General features: G+C 37.6%; 1 protein-coding gene across 1 annotated transcript; it reads left to right on the plus strand.

Moving 5' to 3' along the window:
• The first annotated feature begins 662 nt into the window (after positions 1-662).
• SELENOF (selenoprotein F) lies at positions 663-22,768 on the plus strand. Its single transcript, XM_057374470.1, has 5 exons — positions 663-779; positions 3,569-3,736; positions 12,356-12,419; positions 20,063-20,112; positions 21,789-22,768. The coding sequence occupies exons 1-5, from the start codon at positions 711-713 to the stop codon at positions 21,918-21,920; spliced, it is 483 nt and encodes a 160-aa protein (XP_057230453.1). The 5' UTR covers positions 663-710; the 3' UTR covers positions 21,921-22,768.
• The last annotated feature ends 2,017 nt before the right edge of the window (positions 22,769-24,785 follow it).

Below are 24,785 nucleotides of genomic sequence, written 5' to 3' on the forward strand. Positions count from 1 at the left end.
CCCCGCGGCGGGCCCCGCCCCGCGCCCCCGCCATTGGGCGGTGCTGCCCGGCCCCGCCCCTCCCGCCGCCCGAATGGCCCGGCTCGGGAGAGCCGCCGCCGCCGCCGCCGGGCCCCGCGGCGGGCCCCGCCCCGCGCCCCCGCCATTGGGCGGTGCTGCCCGGCCCCGCCCCTCCCGCCGCCCGAATGGCCCGGCTCGGGAGACGCCCCGCCCCCTGAGGGGCSACCCCGCCTCCCCGGGGCTCTGGGCCGCCGGAGCGGGGCCATGGCCCGCCTACATGCGTCCCTTTCTGATTGGAAGGCGCTGCTTGAAGTGCCGCCCATCCGCTCCTCATCATTGGCCACAAGCGCCACGGCCCTTGGGAGAGCTGTAATGCTATTGGTCAGGTGGGCTGTCAGTCATTGGGCTGGGAGTCGATGTGCCGGTTGGCAGCAATTCCCGAGAAAGGGATTTTTTTAGGGTTGTTTCCGCAATGCCCGGCCAGCGTTGGGGAAYGGGCTGGTCTAGCCTCGCTGCGGAGCACTGCTCTGAACAGACTAAAAATATCTTTGCTCTAAAACTCCAGACTGGGTTAGCTGTTTCTGCTTGTGGTGCCGGGGGCTGGGAGCACGTCTGTGCTCTCCCTCATCAGGCGGTGTGTGGGCCACCCGCGATGGGTGAGGTCCTTCCGCGGCCCCCGGCGGCGCCGGCAGGGGCGCTCCGGCACCAAGATGGCGGCGGCGGCCGAGCTGGGGGYGCTGGGGCGGCGCTGGCTCTGCTGGCTCCTGGGGCTGCAGGCGGTGAGAGCCGGATCCGTGTTCGCCTCGGGGCTGAGCGTGGCTGCAATTCCTGAGAGAAAGAGAGCGGGTGCGAGGGCGGGGGAGGCGGAGTGAGACGTGTCCCGGTGCGGGAGGGGTGGGCGTCTCCTCCCGCTCCTGCGGCCATTGCCGCCTCTTTTGCTCCCTGGATACTGGTCTCTGCTCCTGCTTTCTTCCTAAAACAGTTTCTGTTGGTGCTCCCTTTGTTTTAATSGATTAAATTATTTGGTGTGAAAACGAAACAGTAGTGTAACGTGTCACTTTGGAGTCAAAGCTTTGAAGAAGAAAATCCTGATGAAATGAGGCGCATCACAGTTATTAAGTGGCTGAAGTTGTCTTGTTCTTATGGGAATTTATCTTCTGAAGTGTGAGAGTTTTTTTCCAGTCCCAGAGACACTATGATTAGTACATGTAATAATTCAGGATAATATCATAGTTAAGGTACTAAAAATTAAGAAAGAATGGAGAAGTGACTTTCTTCTATTTATTTTTTCCTTTWCCTCTCTGTTTTATTCCCAAGTTGTTCTGGGCTTGCCATATAACCACACCCGCTTTAGTGAGGATTTACCATGTGATGGAGACTTTACTTTCATACACTGTTAATGTAAGAGACAACACCACTAGCCCTGTTTTTGCTCCAAGATGAACAGATTCAAAAGTGTTGAAAAGATGGCAGTAAAGCACCAAAGGGATGGATGGCAAGCAGCAAAGTGCAATAAAATTTTTTTTTAGTTATTACCATAATTAATTTAATACGAGTACAATATTTAAAATGTAGCTTTGGCAGTGTTTGGAATGCTCCTTAGGACTTTTTTAATACTACTGTATTGTTCTATTTCTTATTGCTGGTATCTCTCAGAAAACAAATACTTAAAAATGCTAAAAACACTAAATGTATTGGCAAAAATACTAAAGAAAAGTTGTTCTAGTAAAACAGCATTCCACTTTGCTTGCTTTCTGTCATACAGCGTTCCGTAGAAAGAAGAAAAAAGCTTTCTGCTTGACAGAATAGTGATTTCAGAATAGGTTTTTTGTATATTGTATTCTCTGTTCATGCTTTAACTCTTCCTTTATTTTTGGCAGATGGAGAGAAACAGAATAATGAGCCATCTAATATGTTTTCTGCCAATTCCCAATCCATAATATTTTCTGTCACATAAGTGACATGTTTTTTCTTCAGCTGCAGGTTGGCCATTTCAGCAGAGGAAAGGGGTTTTGTCTCTACCTTACTTGGGTGTGCTGTATGGATTAGATGATGTGTGAATGTGAAGAGAAGTCTGATCTACTGAATGACAAATTCAGTTTTTCTTCTGTACTTTTCCATGTGGCCTAGCATAACTCTACTGAGTCTTGGTCTGTTGTCATTCAGTCCAGTTTGCTGGTGTCCTCTCACTCATCTGTGAACACAGTGGTGCTGATTGTTTTGTTGGTGCTTTGGGTGCAGCAGGTTTTGCCTGAGGTCTTTTACCCAGACTGGGATGCATCAGAGAAAACCTCCTCCTTTCTCTCCTCTGACTTTCCTCTCTCACTTTTTCCCTTCCAAAGCAAGCAGCTGGAAGGGAAGGTTTTGAGCCAAGGTGTGAGAAATCCATGTGTAGAAAAGTAGGAATGCGAATTTGCTACAAGAAAGATATTCAGGTGCCGGACTGAGTTCAGAGGAGGACAGTGGAGCTCAGAAAGGGTCTGGACCACAAGTTCTGTGAGGAGCAGCTGAGGAGCCTGAGCCTGGAGAAAAGAAGGCTCAGGGGGTAACTTAGGAGTCTCCACAACTGGCAGAAAGGAGGGTGTAGCCTGGTGGGGGTTGGCCTCTTCTCCCATATAACAGGTCATGGGATGAGAGAGGATGGCCTCAGGTTGCACAAGGAGAGGTTCAGATAGGGTGTTAGGAATAATTTCCTCACTGAAAGTTGGTCAGGCATTGAAATGTGCTGCTTAGGGAAATGGCAGAATCTGGAAGTGTTCAAAAGGCATATGGAGGTGATGCTTGGGACATGATTTGGGGGTGAACACCATGGTACTGGGTTAATGATTGTACTCGATGTCCTTAGAGATCTCTTCCAGCCTTGGTGATTCTATGAGAACAAAACCCAAATATCATTTAAATGTTATGATCGGTTGCATTGTTTTTGCTGCCCATGTAAGGCAGAACTGGTGTTTTGCATAGAACCCATGTAATTAAATTGCCTATTGTAATGTATTGCTAATAAATCAGAATTGCAGGTTTTTATTTGCTCTTCAACTTAYAGTRTATGTGATTTTCTRGTAAYATTAATGCAAACATGAAATTAAAATCTTAYCTGTATGTCTYGTTGAGCAGTTTGGATAATTTCATCACTTCCTGGTTGTGTTTTTCCCAAGCTTAGCTGTTACATTACWTTCCAAGAGTGTTTTCAGTGATACAAAACTTACTGAAACTCTTTTTGAAGAGGCAGCTTTGGAAAGCTGTAGACACATGCATTTCAGCTGATTCATTGCCTTTGGTATTTTTTCTTAACTTGGAGTTAGCAGTAGGAAAGTAGTAGTTATCAGCAGTGTATATAAATGAATTTTGGCAGATTTGATACCTTCAAATGTACATATTTGTGAGTGTCTGGAATTCCCTGTAGTTTAAGACCCTTCAAAATAGGGTGGTGTTTTGAACCCTTGGGCTGACCATTTAGGCATTAGTGTATACAGTCACAAGAGACTTACTCATTCTTTCTAATCATTAAAGCATTTAAAGTTATCTTAAAAAAATTAATACTAAAGTATAACAYTGTATTGACTTTCAGATAAGTGTTTATGGAGCACAGTTGTCATCAGAGGCTTGCCGAGAGCTGGGCTTCTCCAGTAACTTGCTGTGCAGTTCTTGCAACCTTCTTGGGCAGTTCAATCTGAATCAGTTGGATCCATTCTGCAGGGAGTGCTGCCAAGAAGAAGCTCAGTTGGAAACTAGAAAGGTGAGTTTTGGATCAAATCCCTTGTGGAATAATTTAGCATGTTACATTTATGAAACTTTTCATTTAAAAAAAAAAAAAACATATGAGAATCTGGATTATAATTTTAAGAGGAAAATGCAATATTATTCATAGCCCAATATACATCTACAGTGTCTACATTTGCAGACTTGCCATCCTGCTCCAAAATTATGTCCCTGTACCAATAGGGAATCTTTGCTTCTTTGGCAGCCCTTCTCTGGTGTGGTGTGACCATATATGGAAACTGTGTCCAGCTTCTTTTAAGTAGAAGGTACATGGGATTTGAAGAGGGCAAAAGAAGAGGATAACTTGCCTTTTGCTAGTTTTTCCTTTCCTCCCTTTTTTTTCCATTACCACAGAAATCTTTTTTTGTAATGAAAATTTGATAGTAAACAGTGAACGCATGTTGAAAGTTTCTTAAGGCTTTTTTTTCCTACTCTCTTGCTTGTAGAATTTTTAATCTTACTCTGAAAACCTGCACCTTGATATAAGGTGTTTGACTTTCTGATTAGCAGCCTGGCGTGTTGCTGAGTTCCAGAGCAGTGGTGCTCTGGGTTTTGCTAGATGCTTGAACATCCTCCAAGTACATGAATCTTTCTTCTGTGATCCAGGATTCCAGTACGTGACATAGCTTGCTCATTATGTGAGCAGGTATGGTTCCAATGAGGTGGCACAGCAGGGTGGTAGTCTGCTACAAACAGACTTGCAAACTATTGGAGTTCCAGGACAGGCTTCAGGATTTTCATTTAATTCTCTTTGCAAGTATGTGGGAAATACTAGAAACAGGGAAAGCAAGAGTTAGTTTATTGCATGACTTGTGCCTGAGTTCTAAATGAGACTTTAAAGGTAATAGYACATCTATCTGAGAATTTTTATGTAATTGCTGCTTTTCACAAATGATCTGTGAAATACCCTYAGGACTAAAAATACTTCAYATTGCATAGTATCAGTGCAGTCTCAAATGAGATGTTCACAGAAYTGAACAGTTTCATAGCCTTGAAAGAGGTTTATTTATTAATCCTGCTCTTGTTACTGGTCCAGTAGTTTGTGAATTGACATTGTGGAAAATAGCGGTGAGATATTCTTGTTACACAGAATTTGTCTTGCTCTGAACTTCTGCTGACACCTGTCCAGTGAAATATTTTAATTACTTCATAATTGGACTGTGGGTAAAATGAAAAAATGTTTTGGTTATTTTCTCTGCCTCTAGAGATTTTGTATGCAGTCTCACACTAATTCAGAAGCTAGCTTAAACACTATTGCTTTAGACAGCTGCAAGTTTTAAGCCTCAGTCTGTCAGATGCAGAGTACTGCTGGTGTGTAAAACATAGAAGGATGAAATGGAGGTGAAGCTAACTGTGCGTGAAATTGTAGTAGCAGGAGAGATTGTCCATATTTTGCAGTAGCTGAAAATAGCTGCACTCCATCTGCAGCTCCACTTAGGCTGTGTTATCATTTGAGACATAGCTATAAGCATATTCCATTAATTGTATATTATAGTCTTAGATTTATCTCAACAATAGATGCGTGTCAAAATCCAAATTGATTTTAAAAATCAACTCTCTGATAAAATTTGTAATACATTAAATTTCACAGTTGTACTGTGCAGGATTGCTACAACCCATAAAAATTATCAATGTATCTAAGTGGAGCTTTGAAATATATTTTACTCACTAATATGTGTTGATCTTTAGCATTTTAGATTTCTACTGTCAAGTATTTGTTATGTTATACTGTGAACGTGTTTGRTAGCCTAGAAAACATGACATCAGTTGTAATGACTAGGTGCTTCTTCTATTTAAAAAAAAAACAACAAAACAAATTGAAAACTTTCTTAAAACTCCCCTTTTTACATGTGTAGAATTCTTAAATGTGTTCTTAGGAATTATAAGGAGGAATAAGGTGACATTCTTGCTCTGACTTACTTTTTAAAACTCAAAAAATAGTTTACAAAACTCACAATAATTACTGGAAGTAGAATAACTTGAAGTGCTTTTAATGCCTCTGGCTACTCTGGTGTGACCCAATTTACATTCATTTTTCAGGTTTGTTATTTTTTCTTTCCATTTCACTAATTAAAATGCTACAGTCAAATTACTGTTGACTGCCTGCTTGTTCTGCCAGGGGCTCTTAATGTGAATAGCACCACTCTCACTGGAACTTCTGATTTTCAACTCAGCGGTTAAAAACAGAACTACTTAGAATTCATTAACATCTCAGTGATGTAAAGTGTAAGTMATATCAATGCTTACAGAAAATAATTAGAAATTTGGTTTACTTCTTCTAGCTGTTTCTCAAAACTCACATATTTTTCTGTCTTTTGATGTGTTCTGTAAAGTCTCTTGGCTACTTTGTGAAAAATCAAATTGTGTTTTTGCATAACTGTATTCCCTCATTGATTCATTGGTTTTCTAGTAAGTGTGACTTCAAAAATAGTGTGATTCAATGACAGCATATTTTATTTAACATTCAAGTAAATAATCAGAACTCTGAAATTAAGACTAAATGTCATATGATCTCTCAAAGTTTGCTTTTAACTAAGTGTCCCATACAGTTCATATAGGAATGATTTTGTGGGCTGTATTGATAGGGAAGTTAGGCGAACTGAGAAGATGTTCTCTCTTATTGAGAGTCTCTTACCAGTTCTGTTGCTTCAAAGCCATTCCTTGTACTAAAAATGTGCTGCAGTGTATGTCCTTCTCAAGAACTCTACCATGTACACCCTTCCTCTTCCTTCTGTACATGATGGTATTGGCAATGAAAATTAACGTTGGCAAGCAGTAGTGTTAGATAAGGCAGGTGCAGCTAGCTAGTCAATGCCTAAGACAGAAATTTACTGTCTTTTGTTTGGCTCAGATTCACCAAGTGTTCATCTCTGTCAGATAAACTGAGATAAAATACGTTATCTGTCTGTAATAGGGTAAACCTTACCCRTGGAAGAGCTCTATCTAATCTTATCAGTGAAAAAAACGGTTAGGGAAACTATAAATGTGAATTTACTAAATGTGAGTTTCAGTTGTTGATGTGCATCTGTGCTGGTGAATGGAATAGGTTTAGCTGATTAAGGCTGACCTTCATCTAGATAAAGTACTAGCATTTGACTCTATATTTGTTGAAGAAACTCCAAAAAGTACAAGTCTCAAAATTAATGAAAAGTGCAAGGTCAAGTAAATACCTTGTAAGACCTGTTCTCACTGTTTTCTTTGCGACTGTAAGATGCTTGATTTTTTAACAAAAGCACAAGACTCCGGAGAATAAAAGAGGTGTTCAGGGATTCTACTTGTAGAGGTAAGTAGGTGCTTAGATAACATCAGATGATGTATTCCAGAAYTGAAATTTGACCTGTTAACTTCCTACCTGTACTATTTCACTTGCATAATTCTGACTAGGTCCAAGTGAGAGCCTGTACATAGGAGCCCTTTTTCTGCCATCCTTCTCTATTCATCTTGGCTCTCCACCCCCACTCCAATGGGGTATTCACCCCACCTAATCCAGGTTACAGCTCCAGAGGTCTAAAGTCAATGGTTGCTTAGCTTTTGCATTTTCTCTCTCACTCTTGTGCCATATCTCTTGCTCACGTGACCTTGACTTTACACCAAACCATTTCAGAGACCAAAGTTAATAAAAATAGGCTGCAGGAGCAGAGGTTTTGGAACTTTTTGATGGTTATTTGATTTAAAGAGCACAAACATTTATAGAATCCTGCAAGGAGGATATAATTTAACAAAATAGTGATAGGTGACACATTTCCTGATGCTGAAGCATGCAACAGTAGCACACAACTATGTTTTGTATGTACAGAATAAAAAGTCTTCTTTGAGTCTTCAACTCAAAGAAGAACTCAAAGTTCTGAGGATCTCCAAGAATGCAGATTATCCAGTCTTTCTAAGTAAATTATTTCAGTGCTTAAACACCATCATTGTGACTTTTTTTCACCCTTATATTCAGTTGGAATTTCCTTCCCCGCAAATAAATGAGAGCTTAGATTCTGCTTCAGCTTTGTTCAGAGCAACTTGCCTGTAATACATATCACTAATCACAGGAGTAGCACTGATTCATATAACTGGTTTTAGACTGTTAGACTCTGTTGTCAAACTCTTATTTAGAGTTAGGCATGTGTCTTCGCAGGATAATGAGCTGTCAATGGGAGAAGTTGCTCTGTTGCTAAATTTATTGATGACATCAGTTCAGAATGATGTGTGTGTATGCCAATGACTTTCTTGGCTTTCTGTATTACAGAGCAGTAATTCRTAATGTTCCTGGCAGTGAGGCTTTCTGACTGCTCCCTGCTAACCCACAGATTCTTACTCATGTTCTGCCTTCAGGAAAAGAAAGACAAAAGTGATTTTGAAAACCTTGAATTGTCCATATAAGTGCATTCTCTACCATCGAAAATATTTTATASTTCATATCTCAATTTATTCTTTTAAAGCTTTCTAGTTTAGATGATTAGGTTTCTAGTAAAAGTCACTAATTAACTGCTAGTTAGAAAAATTTAGGAAAAAGCAAAAGAAATTTGCAATTAAATCTTTTTGTTGTAAATTTATCAGAAGAACAAATTAATTAATTTTGATTTTTTGCCTGTTTTGCTTTTCTGGGTGTGTGGATGGAACACAGTAAAAATTAATTTCCATGCTTTCATAAAAGAGATAATTTACCCTCTTTTTCAACAGTATCATTTTGCATATACCAAGCARCTTTGGCCATTAAGAATAACAACATCCATATTTTTTCCTTAATTTTTTTGAAGTTGATAGGAGATGAGGAGCTCTCTTCTGCAGATCTGCYTATCATAATATRAAATTAGAATTKCAGTGAATTTCATAGAAACATTGTTTGCATTGGAAGGGGAGTTGTTACTAAATATTTAGTGGAAGATCTTCTTGTACCTGAGGCCAGTGAAAATTCTAGAGGTTTAGCTGTAGTCATAAGTTTGCTTTACTGCTTGTCAGAGCTTAACACTTTTTAAACTGTTCGATATTATGAGAGGACAATACACAGATATCAGAGAGAATCAGGTACCATAAAGTAGCTATTGACCCTTTTGTGGCTCTGCCTTAACAACCTGTTTCATTTCATGTTTTGAGGCATTCTGRTACTGTATTTTTTTCAGCCCTTTACAAACAACCGTACAAATCCAGTCCAAATRACACTCAGTAACCTATGTCAGGCAGGGTCACCCTTAGTAGTTTGAAGAAAGCAGCGTGCAAAGCGTCAGTGTCATTAAAGTAAAATTAGGTATAATTTGCTGTATTTTATGAAACTTTTTTTGTCACCATTTATCTAACATGATTTTATTATGATCAAGGAGCAATCTCTGTTCAGTAACAAATTTTGCAGTTCTGTTTGATCTGATTCCTGTTTGGTTAGAAATGTTAATGGTTATAWAGCAGAAACGTAATTTTTCTTCTGGAGTCTCCACCATGAGTGACTGTGAAAACAATACCATATCAATGTATACTGCTCGAATTGTCTCTTGCAGAAATTGCTTCAATTCCCTTCCTAATAGCAGGTGAAATGTTTTCTTTCATGTGAGTTAAAGTTCCTTATTTTTACAATGCATATTTTAAACTAGCACAATTCTTATGTAAATGGTGTTATTCTGCTATAATTAGCACTCTCCATCATTAAAGCACACGTGACCAATAATGTAGTTTCTCTTCTTGTGAAGAGCCATCTTGATTACATCAGTATGAACTGTTACAGGAGTTCAAGGTGCTTTACAAAAACGTTTGAATGAATTCAAGTTGATGCTTTGAAAAAGATGAGGAAAAAGTTCAGATATTGTCCCAATAACTTTAGAAAACATGGTGATTAGAATGTTGGRAAAAAAGTTATTTTTGTAGATGCAGACATGAATCAGCCTGAAAATCATAACAGCACTTGTTTTGGATATTAACATGGACACTAGGAATAGGTTAGAGAGTCTTTATTTCATTGCTTGCAGTACTAAACTCACTTTCATGAGCACTAAAATAAGTGAAGCATTACTTTAAAATGAACCGACTCATGAGTTAAGCATTGTGTTATGAACTGACTCGAGATGTTGGTGTGCCTCCATCTGAGTGATACATGTCATTTGTGTTAAAACTTGAGCACAGTGACTGCCTTCACAAGGAAATTTGGAGAACATCTGCTCTGGACACAATGAGATGGTAGCAGCAGCAGATATTAACAACTAGGCTTTTGTGGTGGGCTGAGTGATGCAAATAAACCTGTGTTTTTTGCAAAAGACAACCTTTGTTTAGAATTATAAATGAAGCTAGTTGATTCTTTTTTTCTGGTCCAGCCATCAGGAGAGCAGCTGTTTGTCCCAGCATGAATCTAAACCTTTTTGTACCAGAACAGTTGGGTTTCAATTATGGCAGAATTACAAGCTCAAAATTTAGACATCAATGATTGAGCTGTTTTCTTTGTTAAATTTCTATGAAATATTGGCCAGGAGTTACAAACTGGGAGTAGTGAGTAGTTACAAAGTGTCTTACATTTTTAAGATTCCTACAGTGATTTTGTTCCATAAAAATCCTTGTTTGGAAGAAAAAAACTGCTAGGAATTATTTGCAGTAATGAGAATTCAGAAATGCTCATTTTACTGTTATCCTAAAGTTGAGTCTACTTAGCTCATGATAGACTTACTTAAAATAGTTAATTAACTAGATAGAAGGCTATTTATTCCTTTGTCTACTTCTTTATACTGAGTTCTTGATAGAAGAGTGCAGATAACTGTCATTATCAGAGAAATCAGTAGAAATGTCCAGTGGATTAGTGAGTGTGCAAAGGAATATCTAAATRTAGGATTGCTGATAGAATTGTTGTTGAATGCTTTTTAAAGAATGACAGAGAGACAAGTTAAGTCAAGTTTATAAACCACTCTTCCATGTTTTCTCCATCTTTGTAATTACCTCATGTTTTAATTCCAGAGCAACTTTAATTATGCAAGCTAGTGTCTGAGCTGTTTATCACTGCCTTTTTTAATTAAAACCTTTATTTCGGTGGTGAAAAACCTTTTAAAAAATCTTATATTTTTGATCTCTTGTGTATTGCTTCATAGTMGTTCTGGGTTTTAACAGTCAAATCTTAGGTTTTTGTCTTTAAATACAATGTTTAGTTGAAAATGTATCTGTAGTTAAGCAAATTTCTGAGATGCTGTTCTGAACAGATAATGCAGTGTAGCRTTCTCTTTGCAGTTTCCCATGGAAGTAATGATTACTGATTAGTTCACACCAAGAGAGAAATTGTACTTTTCCTGCAAATGATTAGAGTATTTCGTACATTCTAATTCATAGTATTTAAGCAAATACTGAGTTGGACCTGAATTCATAATTTCAGTGTGCAGAAATGAAGGTGTATTTCTGGCTGTTCGTAATGCTTCCATGCGATAGGTGACAAAATGTTAATAAAATTGTCTTTGAGATTCTTCCTATCATGTGTGGTTTAGTTTTTCAGAGTGGTTCATGAAGGTTACTTTTAGTTACTTGTGTTCACAGTTCATATTTTAAGTTAAATGTGAATTTACTTAATTTCGGTAAGGTTATATTTTTCTATACCCTCACTTGCACATTTGTTATGAAAATGCTGTCTAAAAGAAAATGAAAGCCATTGTTTTATTTTTCTATGGAAGCTAATGAATTAAAAAAAAWTTAATTAATCTCAATCTGTCTGCTTATCTATAAACAGTAGGGTTTTAAGGCTTAGAATTATGTCATTGGGTATACAGTATTTTATATATATAGTGTATATACTATGTTCAATATTAAAAATGCCAAAATTTAAAGTTTCATTTTAGTAGCTGGAAAATCTATTATTAATTTAAGATTCAGCAGACTATAAAATCATTTGCATGTTGCAAAAAAAAATTTGTAAAATCGTTTACAAATATGACAGTATGCAAGATAATCAGGTGGAGGGTTTTTCAAATTTAGATACATGAAATTGAAAGTAACTTATATTTTAAGAGGATTGAGTATCTTCTATAGTTGACAGAAGTAATTGACATCTAAGTGCAAGTATCAAAGTTAACCCAGCCTGTACATATTACTTCACCTAAGGCCTGTTAATGTGATCTGTCCTSCTCCTGCAAACACAATTAATAAAAATCAATCAACAGCCCAAACGAAATGTTCAAAGTCACTGCTTTATCTTTGTTATAAACAGTATTTTACCATCCAAGTTAGGTTTAAAGTGGAAACCAAAATCTCATGTAGTGAGATTTTTTTTAATATCTTTGGGAAAGAAGACAGAGTTTTCCTATTACTAGCCCATAGTTCCAATTGTAASACGTCCAATTGCATTTTTTTAAATGCAGTTTTGCTTACACCAACAGAGTATCTCAAATGGTTTCTTTTTCTGGTTTTACATTTTTAGTGAAATGAATGAAAATGATCTTGTATCTTGAGTGAACAGTCAGTTGTTGCATAAGTCAGGTTGKTGATAAGACAGTCTAGAATTGTGATTGTGTTTAGGATCTTACTTGTAATTAGCATCAACAGAGTATCATATTGCCTCCTGAGAGAAAAATAGTTCAACAGATAACAYACCATAAATTAACTAGTAATTTAGATTACTTTTGTCATTAACAACTTCGGGTTTTTTTTGTTACAGCTTTATGCAGGAGCTGTCCTAGAGGTATGTGGATGAAAATTGGGAAGGTTCCCTCAAGTCCAGGGTAAGTAAAGTCAGTAGTATTCATTCAAGTATGAAATACTGTCACAGCTGAATGACAAAATGTACTTTTAAGTACTCTTAGAAGTAGTCATAAATTTAGTGTATTATATCACTAAAGTTGCATTGACCTGACACTCATAGAACTGGTCTCCAATAACCGATAGATGAAATTATTTTGTGCACTTATGGTCTGACTTTATTTTCACAGATCCTGCCATGTAATTGTTTTATCAGTGGATAATGACAGCTAACAGGAATGGAATACARTAGTGTAAAAGGAAAATGAGTACCATCAGTGTCTGGTGGGAGGAAGCTGCAGGAAAAGAATCTGTGAGAAACTTCAAACTGGACTTTTCTTATTAATTAAGGAAGAGCTTAGGTGAAAGCAGTACTGTGGTTGTTTGGGTCTTTTTCCTCTAAYGAGGACCCTATTACTCCCTGATACTGTACTTTGGACATAGATACAAATACTAATCTAGYTTTAGAATTAAAAATTGCACAAACAACATGTCTCCATCTACCATGGGAGGTATTAGTACCTCCCTGTTTGAAGGGAGGAAGACAAATAGTTGGAAAGAAAAGATTTTAAAACAGGTTACAGTTTTCACCAGTTGCACTGCTTTGAACCCTTTATTGCCGCCTCTGCCCACACACAGTTGAGTTGAATGAGTACAAGACCAGAGCAAAGCTCTTTTCTGTTACCCACTTTACAAAATGTCAAAATAAGAGTAATTCTTTAAATGACTTGTCCTACTTCAGGGACGTGAGGAGATTAACTTCTTCAGCACAGGAGTCCATATTATCTCCATGACTGTTCAAATTTAGCAAACATAAAAACATTCCCAACTGTTGTTGCCTGTTCACTCAGCTGCTTTATGGTTTGGATTTGTAACAGTTTAGTGCTCAATTGAGCCATAGGTTTGAAGGAAAAGGTCAACMTGTTAGCTTGACTCCAGCCTGCATTATATCCTCAGTTATGTTCATGTGTGGGTCCTTGAAGGAAAAAGCCCTCAATTTCTGCCGTTTGCACACCTTGAAACACGTTCCAGAGACTTGGAATGGTGGGAAAGGAAAAACTTGAAAACTGTGACTGGCTTTTTTACCTTTCAATTCTTGGTTATCTAAACTTTTTCAAAAAATTACATTCTATTATCATATAGCTTACTTTTTTAAATGCCTGAGTAAATTTCATTTTTTTAAAGTAGGATCTCTGTTCTGACTACCAGTTTTTCTTTGGTAGAGTAAGAATTAAAAAAGGACTGAGTASTGCACTTAAATTTCTCTTTTGTCTTTTCATCACCAATTTCTKCAGCTACTCAATCTAAATTTTTCTTGACCAAATTTACTGCTAAGGTACAAGAAAGGTTGGAAGATGGGATTTATATTTAGAAGCATGCTTAGAAATTTTAAAAAGCAGTAGAATATATTCTTCCAGCTGGTATTTGTTTTCACTCTAGTATTAATGTCAGAATACTTAGATTTTGTCCTTTATTTTAACTTGTAACTGTATTTAATATTTCCATCTTAAGACATATACATTGAAGAAGTGTTTTTATTTCAGTTTTTCATTTAGACATTTGCTGTGGAAATTACATTGCCTCMAGGTCAATACTGCTGCTTTTGAAGCATTGTGTTTGTAGGCTTCATTGAACTGTGTAGCCTGTCTATGACAATGTATCATCACAAATAACTGAATCCTTTTCCATGGCTTCTGTGAGGGTTTAGTTAGACTTTGTTTGGGTGTGTTTGGGTTTTTCACCAGAATATATACAAAATGGCACTGTTAACTGCAGGACTGTGTATATATTAGAATTACACGGATCAGTGTATGTTACTCCTGTATGTAACTGTGCAGTCTTGACCTTTAAGTACCTGTGTAAATTGTTTTGTTACTTGGCTTAGTCCTACAGAGTTGATGTGTCTCAGACTACTTCTGAATTATGTTTTATTTGGTCAAAGGATAAAAAATGTTGTTTTGTTGGTTTTTTGTTGTGGTTGGATTTTTTGTTATGAGATTCATGTATTAAAATATTTAAGGACAAAAATCATTTGAACTAAGAAGGGTTTGAAGAAGTTACATGGTTGGAAGAAGCTGTGGGTTGCTCATGGKTACTAAATACAATATTCTATGGTCCTTCTTTATTAAAGTTGCTTTCAGAACTACTCGTTATATAATCTTTAGCTATGAACAGTTGCTGAATACACCTGTGTGCCTGAAATGTGAGAATCATTACATATGGAATATATTTGTATATACTAGGAAAGCAAAAGCGTGAGAAGTCGTAAAAAAAACCTAGTCCTCAGCAAGAGGATGAAAAATTATGGTCCTCAGCAAGATGATCTCAATCTTGACCTGGATGTTACTCTTTGTAGTGTCACACCAAAMTACTAAATGCTTTTTTGAATATGGTCAGGGATGTCTGTTAGTTTTTTCAGACACAGTTTCTTGTGGTAGGTCTGGTAACAGGCCACATTTCTGTATGCCTCTTTTAAATTCACTGTTGAAATATTCTTATTGATAAGTTTCCCTAAAAATAAATTGCTCTGTTATAAATGCTGTACTCTAAAATATATATACTTATATTACATATATTTTGAAATTGTTCTGTATAAAACTGTTCTTAAATATTTGTCATTTAAAAGCACTCAATTGAAGTAGAACATTAAAAACCTGAGTGACAAGACTCATAGATGAAGCAATATCTTAATATACCAGGTAACACAAAATRTGACAGTTTTTGGCTGACATCCATAAAACTAAGGCTCTGGAATAGAATAGAATAATGAATTAGCTGGGTCAGTAATTAATCTAACATATTTGTTTTAAGTTGACTTTTCAGTGGCAGCYGTGTTCTGTTCATGATGAGATAGGAGATCAGTGTTTAAACTCCTACATTCTTTCCAGTTTGTTTAAAAAACTGAATTAGGCTGGTTTTTTTCATTGAACATTCCATTCATATTTCTCTCCATTCTTTTTCAATAAAATAATTCTCACCTCTCCCTGTGTGACTCTTTTAGTTAAGAAATGAGTGTGGTCCCAGCAAATCTGTTCTAGAAACAAGGTCCTTAATCCTTGAACTCATGCAGTGTRCAGCTACATTAGATCCTGATTTCAGAGCCAATCAGCACTATCATATCACCCAAGTTCTCCAAGAGTGAGAGGGATTCTTTTAGCTACTAAAATGTAATTTCCTATGGGATTGTACGGGACCATTCATTTTGATCTGTAATTCATAAATACTGATGAAAGAAAATAAGAAAATTATATTAGCCTTAAATATTGTACAGATAAAAGCATTAGTAAAACTCTACCTAMAAAATACTGATATTGTAGTGGGAGATATGCACTGCTTAATCTTAATTTTTTGTAAAAAGATGATTCACAAATTAAAACAATACTTCCCTTCAGATTCAGAAATCTCTCTTGCCCAACTGCTTATACAAAGTACCCTGTCTTTGGGATTTTTTAAAGTTTCTCCTCCAGGCTTGATGGGAGCTCTGTGTTGCATTTCTGAAAACATGTGGTGCTTTTTATAAAATCATGAACAGCTGCATTGTAACTTGATTGAGAGACTACAAATAGTACTTATTGATGTGCCATATGAATTCTTGAATTTAAATTTTTATCTCAAACTGAGGTCCCCAAAAGGTAAAGACCTATAGTCATTAAACTGTAAATGAATGCTTTTTGTGTCCTGTTGTTCAGTCTTTTTGCTAGGCTTTCATGGTAACTTTTGAAGCAGACTCATACCATGTTCAAAACTGCAGTTTGTCCCCGAAACAAGTTATTAAAAAGTCTGAGGAAAGACATCAATGCTTTTGGCTTGCCCAGTGATTTACATATTCACATTTTTAGCAAATATTGCCAATTGTCTTAGTAATGCTTAGCTATTGGTGGCATTATTAAATGTTTGAATTTCCTCTCTTCATGAAATGTCCCTCTCTTACTYTACCTTTCGTTTTGGTTTCTATTCTTTTTTATAGCTTTAACATTTTATTATTGGCAATGCCTCAATTCAATGTTTTTTAATTCAAGTTCATTTTCAGGTACAAAATGGWCACATCTATATGGTCAAGTCCTTTGTGCCTTCGTTATGTAAAATTCTGCAACATTATGCATGAACTTGTGTCTCCAGTAAAATTGCTCTTTCAAATGGCTGGTGTCTAACAATCCATGGCCAAACAGGCATGCAATACCCTTTAGTTTATCTGGAGTTACATTACACTTGCTTTCTGTTTATTCAAGTTAATTCAGAACAACTGTTTGTTCTGCTTGGGGAGATGTGGTATTGTGCCCATTTGGGGTCAGGAAGTTCTCTTACACTGTGTCYTTCTGCACTAAGAGAATAGTGCAAKTGTGTGTGTGCWTATACATAGACTTGCTCTTTGGGCCACAGTGGTTATTAGATTCCTTAACAGTCTCCACTTAGGACTCTGGGGTTTWATTCCAATAAACACAGACTTTCTTATAACACCTCTTTGTTTTGTATCAAAACAAAGGGTCTTCATAACAATAGCATTGAGTTCTCCATTCTGCTGTGTTCATAGGTAGAGGCTGCTTTTAGGTCTTTAAAAGACCTCTCTTTGCAAACCAGTTTTATGGGGCCAGGCTTTAAGATGCTCACACACACTTGATCTTTCTTTGACCTTGTAGTTGATTGTGGTCCAATCCAGTCTGCTCTTCAGGAACACCTCACAAGTGCCTTCCAACAGAAGGGCTTTGGTACTGCTCATGGTTTGTAGGAGCATAAGGTCAAGTGATTTTTCACACCTGGCCAGAGAACAACTCTGACTTCAGGTTTAGCGTTTAAATTCACCAGAACATGGTGTCATGGCACCAAGCTCAGAGTTCATCTGAGAAAAGAATYGCAGTGGAAAATGCCTCTCATGCTCACCCATAGATGGGTTAGAGAAAGGCTTCTTTCTCTGTGGTGTGTAATTTCTAAAGCTGCTACACAGAAAAGCAAATGGAGAGCTAGCTAGGATAGGGTTTTATTATTAAACTCCAAACTGCTAAATAATGGTGTACAGGTGATGTGCAAGTACCCTTKAGGCACAGAACCATAAGAAACAACGCTGATGTCAGGGTATAGAGGGGAAACTGTTGGGGCAATGTGAAGGTGGAGCATATGCACCACATCACATGATAAGCAAGCAGTCGTGTGTCCCAAAATGTGCACTGTAGCTGCATCTGACTTCCTACCCCCATCATTTCAAAGGCTGCTAATTCAACTCAAGGACTGATTTTGTGCAAAGGAAAAAAAAAAAAACGTTTGATGGGATAATCTGTGTTTTTAATGCATGTCAGTATTTGAATTTCTCATTTTAGCTTCCAAAATTCAGAATATACAAATTAAGTTATTTGTACATTGAGTGTTTTCTTTGTTGCATTGCAAATTCAAGTGAGTGATGCAGAAAGTCACTGTGATCAGCATTAGAAATAGATATGCCGTAACAGAAACTAATTTTGTTCTAGCTCTCTAAAATTTTAGGAAGAGTGTTCTGTAGTGCTTCAGCTTTTAGAAGATTTAGACATTTGACATTGATACGAGTGTGTAATAGCTACTTTTAATGTGACAGAATGTAATGCTGCCTGTAGAATACTTTCTTCTTCCACCTAATTCTGTTTCTACTTTTTGTGAGCTTGTTCAGTCCAGCACTGCAGCTGGAGCACAGCCTCTCGTGTCAAAATGAGTTTTTGTCTGCCACTCAAGTAACAAATCCTCACACCTGTTACAAGCTTAAAGTGCTGTAACCTAAGGTCCCTSCCAAAGGCTATTTTTTAAAACAGTTAAGTTCTAGAGTTTAGATTTGCCTCAGAAACTTTTCCCATTTTACTGTGCTCTCTTAGCATCTTGCAATTAGTTACCCATGGTACTGACTGCTTCTTAGAACCTCCTTTCMATATAAAGCCCTAGAGACTGATTTCAGCTTTAGATTTAAATTGAAGAAAAATGTGGAAAAATTCCTCCAGCAACACTTCCGTGGTCTGTGGACTAAGAAAAAATAAGAAATATCTTTGCTGCTTTTTTGCACATTACTCTTGATGACAGCCAAGACAGCATGTCACAAGGACATGGGAAAYACTGAAGTTGAAAATATGTCTTTGAGTTTAAGTCAGAATTGAACTGCAGTATGTGAGCAAGTACTGGTTATTTTGTGCTATTTGGAATTGTTATTCACAGCTTACACGATGACATTGGTGTACAGTCCTGTAGAAGGGGTAAAGACAAGTCTCATTTTCTTCAGGGGCTTGGTACATCTGGCAGTTCCGTGTGCCACTGGTATTGTTTATGCTGTGTAGTGTTGGTGCAGCAAGCAGAGTATTTGATTTTGAGCTGTACTGGGAGCTCAGTGGAAGAGGGAAGAAAGTGCCACTTTGTATAACCATGCTGAGAAAGTGTTAAGGTAACTGTTTGCAGTAAAGATAGGTATAAAGATGCCAGGGGATAYCTGCAATTACTGAGGAAAGCACTACACTTTGTGAGGCAGTATGAAACATTAGTCCTGAGGTTGTGTCATCTCTATGCACTCGCTGGACACACTGCAATTTGTGAGAGATTCATTGTTGTCCAACCTTGAAAAAGCAGCTTTAACATGCAGCTGGCAGCCTTGTAGGAGTCAGTCCATACTGACACAGTTTGTCCTCAGGGAGATGCTACTGATGTACTGCAGGAGCATTCTGAATCCACTTAATGTCAATACAGATACTAAATTCAGCTTTTAGCACAACCTGACTTTAAAACGGAGGAATGAGGACTGTTAKTTTATAAATAAATTTTGAATACTTCTAGAACTCAGACATTCATTAGGGTGAAGTGCTTGGAAGTAGGGGATTATGCTCACGCTTTGTCCTGAGATCTTCATATTGTCTTTTCAATAAGGTTAACACAAGGCCTGGGTTGTGCTGTAGGGATGTGCTGCTGTTCTGTTCTGCCTGCTGACATGTGCTGAAGTGAGGAGTTGTGCAGCAGCAGCCCACCTCAGACCTTGCCTTCTCTCCACSTAGCTACCTGGCAGCCCACGGAGCCTTGAAGCCAACTGCCTTCAGGAGTGTCAAGAGAAGAGGAGATAAAAGCTTCTCTTCCTGTTTTCCAGCCTTGTTTTCTTGCTGGTTTTCAACACATAATCTCAGAGATGTCTGCAAGACAAGATTGTCCATCTTGTTCACCAGAATAACAGCTCTCCGCACAGTTTCCTGTGTGCCCTGTCCCCCGCAGAGCTGCAGCGTGTGTGGAGTGTGCTGATGAGATGGGTGTCACATTCAGCCTCCCTCACAAAGCTTATCCTCAGCCAGATTTTGATCGCTCCAACGCTTTTCCTCACATTTGCGTAGCAGCAGCATATGGGCCAGTCTGCTGAAGGCTGTCAGTTGTACATGCAGATAAACTGCTTTACACTGTTGCACTAGTGTTGGAGGAAAATCCAAGCAGATAGAATTCTTGTTTGGATTACTAGCAAAAATAGGTGTTCCTTTGGCATAATAAGTTTAGTATTGCTAATTTTGTGAAGGTACTAAGATTTTAACATAAAAATATCTTCTAAAGCATCACTAAAAAAATAATTTGGTGAATACTAATTTGATGTAAAGCTACTTTATTCAAGTAGACAAGAATTTTATTTTCTTTCTCTTTTCCAAACTAGCTTTTGTCAGGAGTGATAAGCCAAAACTCTTCAGAGGACTGCAAATCAAGGTGAGTAGTAGCCCAACTTGTTTATTTGTGATGTTAAGAAGAAATAAGTTTGGTGGAGATCGTCCTCCTGTGAATTGTTCCCTATTTGCTGATCAAGTAATCCTGTAGCAGAGGACATATGATTACATTGCCAGTATGAATCTTTACAAGTACTTGCTAGTAATACTGACTTGTTTACTGCTCAGTAACTGTTTGGTTACCACTAATTCTTTGGTGGTAGTGGRGTTTTGGTTTATTTTATTGTTGATTAGTTGGTTTTAATCCAAGAAAAAAATTATTATTATAGCAGATGGGAAAAGAAACTGAGGAATGCTTATATTCTTTCTTTCTTTGTAGATATCTTGGATTTTTCAAGCTATTCTGCCATAGTTTACTTTTCTCCTGTTCTGTTCTCCCCTAGTTTTGTCATGGAGCTGCTCTTTCCATACATTCAGTGATTTTTGGATTTTTYTCCTCCCTCTCAAAATTCCTTTGCTCTATTCTGTTGTGCTGTTTTCCTCTGTTCAAACATCCAGCTTTATAGAACTGCATACACTGAAYGGTGTTTCGTAGGACTTGCATGTATGTAAAGTTGCATAAGCTTCACTGCTTTAAGCTCCAACAATTCTTTGGTTTCAAGATCTAGTGCAAGACTTCACCTTCCTCTTAAAATCTTGTGTGAACTTTGAGTGTACTTCACAGATACACATCTTGATTCKCACATCTTGTGCTCCCATCTCTATTGCCCAAATGGCACCATCTGGAATCACTTCATAGCTATGCATGGCTGCAATAAGTGATTTGTCTTCTCAGCAGCAGATTCTATGTAAAACAGATTTCCTCTGTCTGTCTCACGCATTCATGTCTCCGTGTCCTCCAGTTTCTTTCAAAAGCTTTCTCTCCTTCTGTACGTCTATCTCTTTTTTTAAACTTTGTAGATTTATTGAACATCAAAGCAGTCTAGACTACAATTGTTATTGTGTGTTACCAGAAAAAAAATGGGCAAATGAATCTGTGTTTATTTCACAAGATTTTTGGAAAACTGATTAGAGGTGCCACTTGCTTTATTAAGTAAAATCAACGAGATTAGCTCAGTTGAGTAAAGTGAAATACTCCTGGGGAARTYTTTCCATAAACTTAAATAGTCAGARCTTTCTGATACTGTTAAAAGCTTTTATTTGCATTACTTATTTTGTGAGTCAGTGAGTTTGCAGAAGCACTGAAGAATTATGTTACCAGTGAAGTGTAGTAGGCACAGATACAACACGGCAAGAAAGAACATGATTATATTAGAAATTTGACAGAGACAGAGAACTTTGACCTGTTGAAGTGACCCAAAATTTCTAAAACGGTAAAAAGGCTATTGATCAGATGAGAAAAAGCATTCATCTGCTTGATTCAACAATTCAGCTTTGGTACTTTAAACAGTTGAAATAAATACCCTCTTTGAAAGCCAGACCAATAGCACTGCCCTCTGCACATGCCTTAACTGGTGTGRTGCACCAAGGAGAACAAGGGGATGTTTCTGACACCACTCCCAGCCCCCTTCATTTGACTTGTTCCTCCACTTTGCTCTCTCTGACATTAAATGCAAGTYAGAAGTCTGAGCTGATTGAGATTACTTGAGAGCAGAGGCAGTGTTAGTATGGAGAATGCATTTCCCACCCAAGGTAACTGAGTTTTCTTTTTCCCCCCAGTATGTGCGTGGTTCTGATCCTGTACTAAAGCTGCTGGACGACAGTGGGAACATTGCAGAAGAACTGAGCATTCTCAAATGGAATACAGATAGTGTCGAAGAATTTCTAAGCGAAAAATTAGAACGTCTATAAATAATTGTTTTCTGTCCTATTTCCTTTTCATATTTTGTCATGGTAATCTTCTCAGATGAAGTGTGCTACAACTGAAGAAACATTCCAGCTTCTATATTAGTTTTAAAATATCTGTTGTGCTGTACTAAACATCTTGTAATTAGAAAGGAAGCTTCAGCACACATATCTGACAAGTTGACAAACAATAGCTTGTCTTAACATTATTATTTCAGTTCTTAATGCATTTATCACTAAGAATGCTTTGTTTCAAAGTTAATTATGCAAATCTCAGTTTGTTGTAATCGGGTCTGTTTTTACAAATGCTCTTAAAACTAAAGAGCTTCAAGTAACAGAAATTATTACCATGCTTTTTGTCTGCTGCTCTTTCTAAGGAAGTAAGTTAGAACCAAATGCAATCTATCTCCCAAAGAAACTTGGCTACTAATGACCTCTTTTTTTTGTATTTGAACTGTCCTTTTATAGAAGCCTTGTTTACAGGATTGAACACCGATGGAGGAACTCATGCTCTGATACTGTAAAACATTTAGTAAGTACACTTTAGTGAAGACTACATAGAAAACCTCTGTGGTGTATGAAGTCAGATGTCAGGTGTGCTTTACACTAAGTGTTTTGCTTCAGAAAACATGAGCTATAACTCTTGAGAAAGCTTTCCTTCTAACTTTCAGAAGTTTATTGGAAGTCTGTGTATGAAATGGATTTAGAAACTGTTCTTTTAAAATCTATATTTTTCTTTCTCAGTTGAAATTTATGTGAACAGGAAACACAGTATGTATGATAATGAATCAAATCCATTAAGACTTGTCGGGTTTTTTCCACTTTGAGTCAATAAATATGGTAATCAAGAATAATGTGGCATTTTTTTCTGAAGTCTAATTAGAAAATAAGTCTTCCCTTTACTTCATGCTCACCAGTTTTTTGGTTGGATGGGTGTTATGCTATGACCTGAAGTGGTCTGCATTTTTTCTCTTCATAGATAATTTTGTATCTCCAGAGATTTCTCTGTAATTTATAGACTTTATTCCCAGCTTTTGAGAAGAAATCATCAGCTTCATAGCAGWACAATAAATCTGGGACTGAGACCACACTGAACTATCAGAAGTAATACACTGACATGATTCTTCAGGCATAACCTTCTGAGTTTTTRTTCCTGAAATATTCTTATAAACTTATAGAAGGCATGTGCAGCTGACTCCTATTGTTGTGAATGTGCTCCTGATCTTCCAGATGACTCAGTGTGAGACAGCTACATTAGTGGTCACCACTGTGTTGGAGAAACATGATCTGTACACAAAAAGCACAAATTTTTGCAGCTTGTGCTGACTTGTCAGAGTCAAAGATGGATTTGTTCTTGGGACATATGATGTTTTAGTCAGCAGATGAGCTACAACCAGAATATGTGGCATGACAACCCAGTCAGTATTCTGGTAGTAAAAATATGCTGCCATCCACTGGTCTTTTAATATACTGACTATATATATGCTATTCCTTTGTTTGCCAGCAAGTGATTTCAGTTTCTATATGGATGACTTACCACAATCTTTTAGCAGGCTATTTTAACCTTGTTCTTCTCTTTAGCATTAGGTACTCTTTACYATTCATCAGATTGTTTGCTTCATTTGATATCTACCAAATACTTCTTTTTGCTTTCCTCATCTCTTTCCTATTCTTCTTCCTTAACATGACAGCCAGTGGTTTTCTGACCTTCAGCTTCCTTTTTATTTTCATGTCTTCCTACTGCCAACCCAGTACTCCCCTACACAGACTTTGTATTCCTTCACCAGGTCCTTCTTGCTGCTCTTGTCTTTCAGAGAAGCAAGGAACTCTTGTACCAGGTGATGACCTTCCCAGAGTGGAAATACATGACAGGCCAAAGAATTTCTCCTCCAGCATAACTGGGACTGGAGTCCCAGTGCTGCTTCTGCAGTTTCTGACTTTTCCCAGTACTGGTTCTCAAGTATTTCCATTCAGGAGACTAGAAATAAGCTTTTCTCCCAGTTTCCTCCGAGGTTCCTGATTTGCTGATTCGTATTCCACATACTAATCTGGCATTTAATAGTTATGCCCATAGTTTAAAAGCATGCACAAGGTACATTCCTGTAATTCCCTATATTTAGGGACATGTTGAGAGTCCTCCCTGGTTCTGTTACTGGACTGCTGAGCCCTGATCCTACTCAATCTGCAGCTTTTAACAAAAGCTAATTACCTACAYTTCCTGACCTGTTGGCTGTGCTCCATGATGTTCTAAAGAGTGGAATTCATACTGTCCTGCCTTTATTCTTTTTCATTCTGTCCTTTAGATGATACTCAGGTTCTTGGCTCTACAGACRTGTGTTAGGAACATTTAACATGCTGGCACAAATGAGCTGGGCTTTGTGCTAAAAGAGGCAATTAGAGTGGGGAATAATTTCTTTTGGAAATTCTTAAGTTTCTATTTATTGGTGAGAGGTTTTTTCTCCAGYCTGCAGCTGTGAAAATTCATAGAGCTCAAAAGGTTATTTTGGCTTGTGGCAATTAACCACACAGAATACAAGGTTGAAAGCTCCAGTTTAAAAAGGAAGTGATTCATTTTTACTTATAGCCATGATAAGCACCCAGTACTTCATGAAAGGCATTCACTCAGACTTATGTAAGAATTATTTAATCTTATATAATGCTCTTGTTGTGCCAAATCTTGAGAGTTAATGAAAGGACAAATAAAAACAGCAAGCATGCATGACTGAGTTGGAACATGAACTGTCCATCTTTTACTCCTATCTTTTAAGAAGGAAAAAAAAAGCAGTCTTTTTGCAGGAGGGAATATCTGTGCTTTTAAGAAAAAAAGTGTACACTCCATTTTACACATATATAGGACACGTAGAGGAACTT

Source organism: Malurus melanocephalus, unplaced genomic scaffold, assembly GCF_030028575.1.
Source record: "Malurus melanocephalus ecotype Western Australia unplaced genomic scaffold, MMel_1.1 scaffold_8, whole genome shotgun sequence".
NCBI lineage: Eukaryota > Metazoa > Chordata > Aves > Passeriformes > Maluridae > Malurus > Malurus melanocephalus.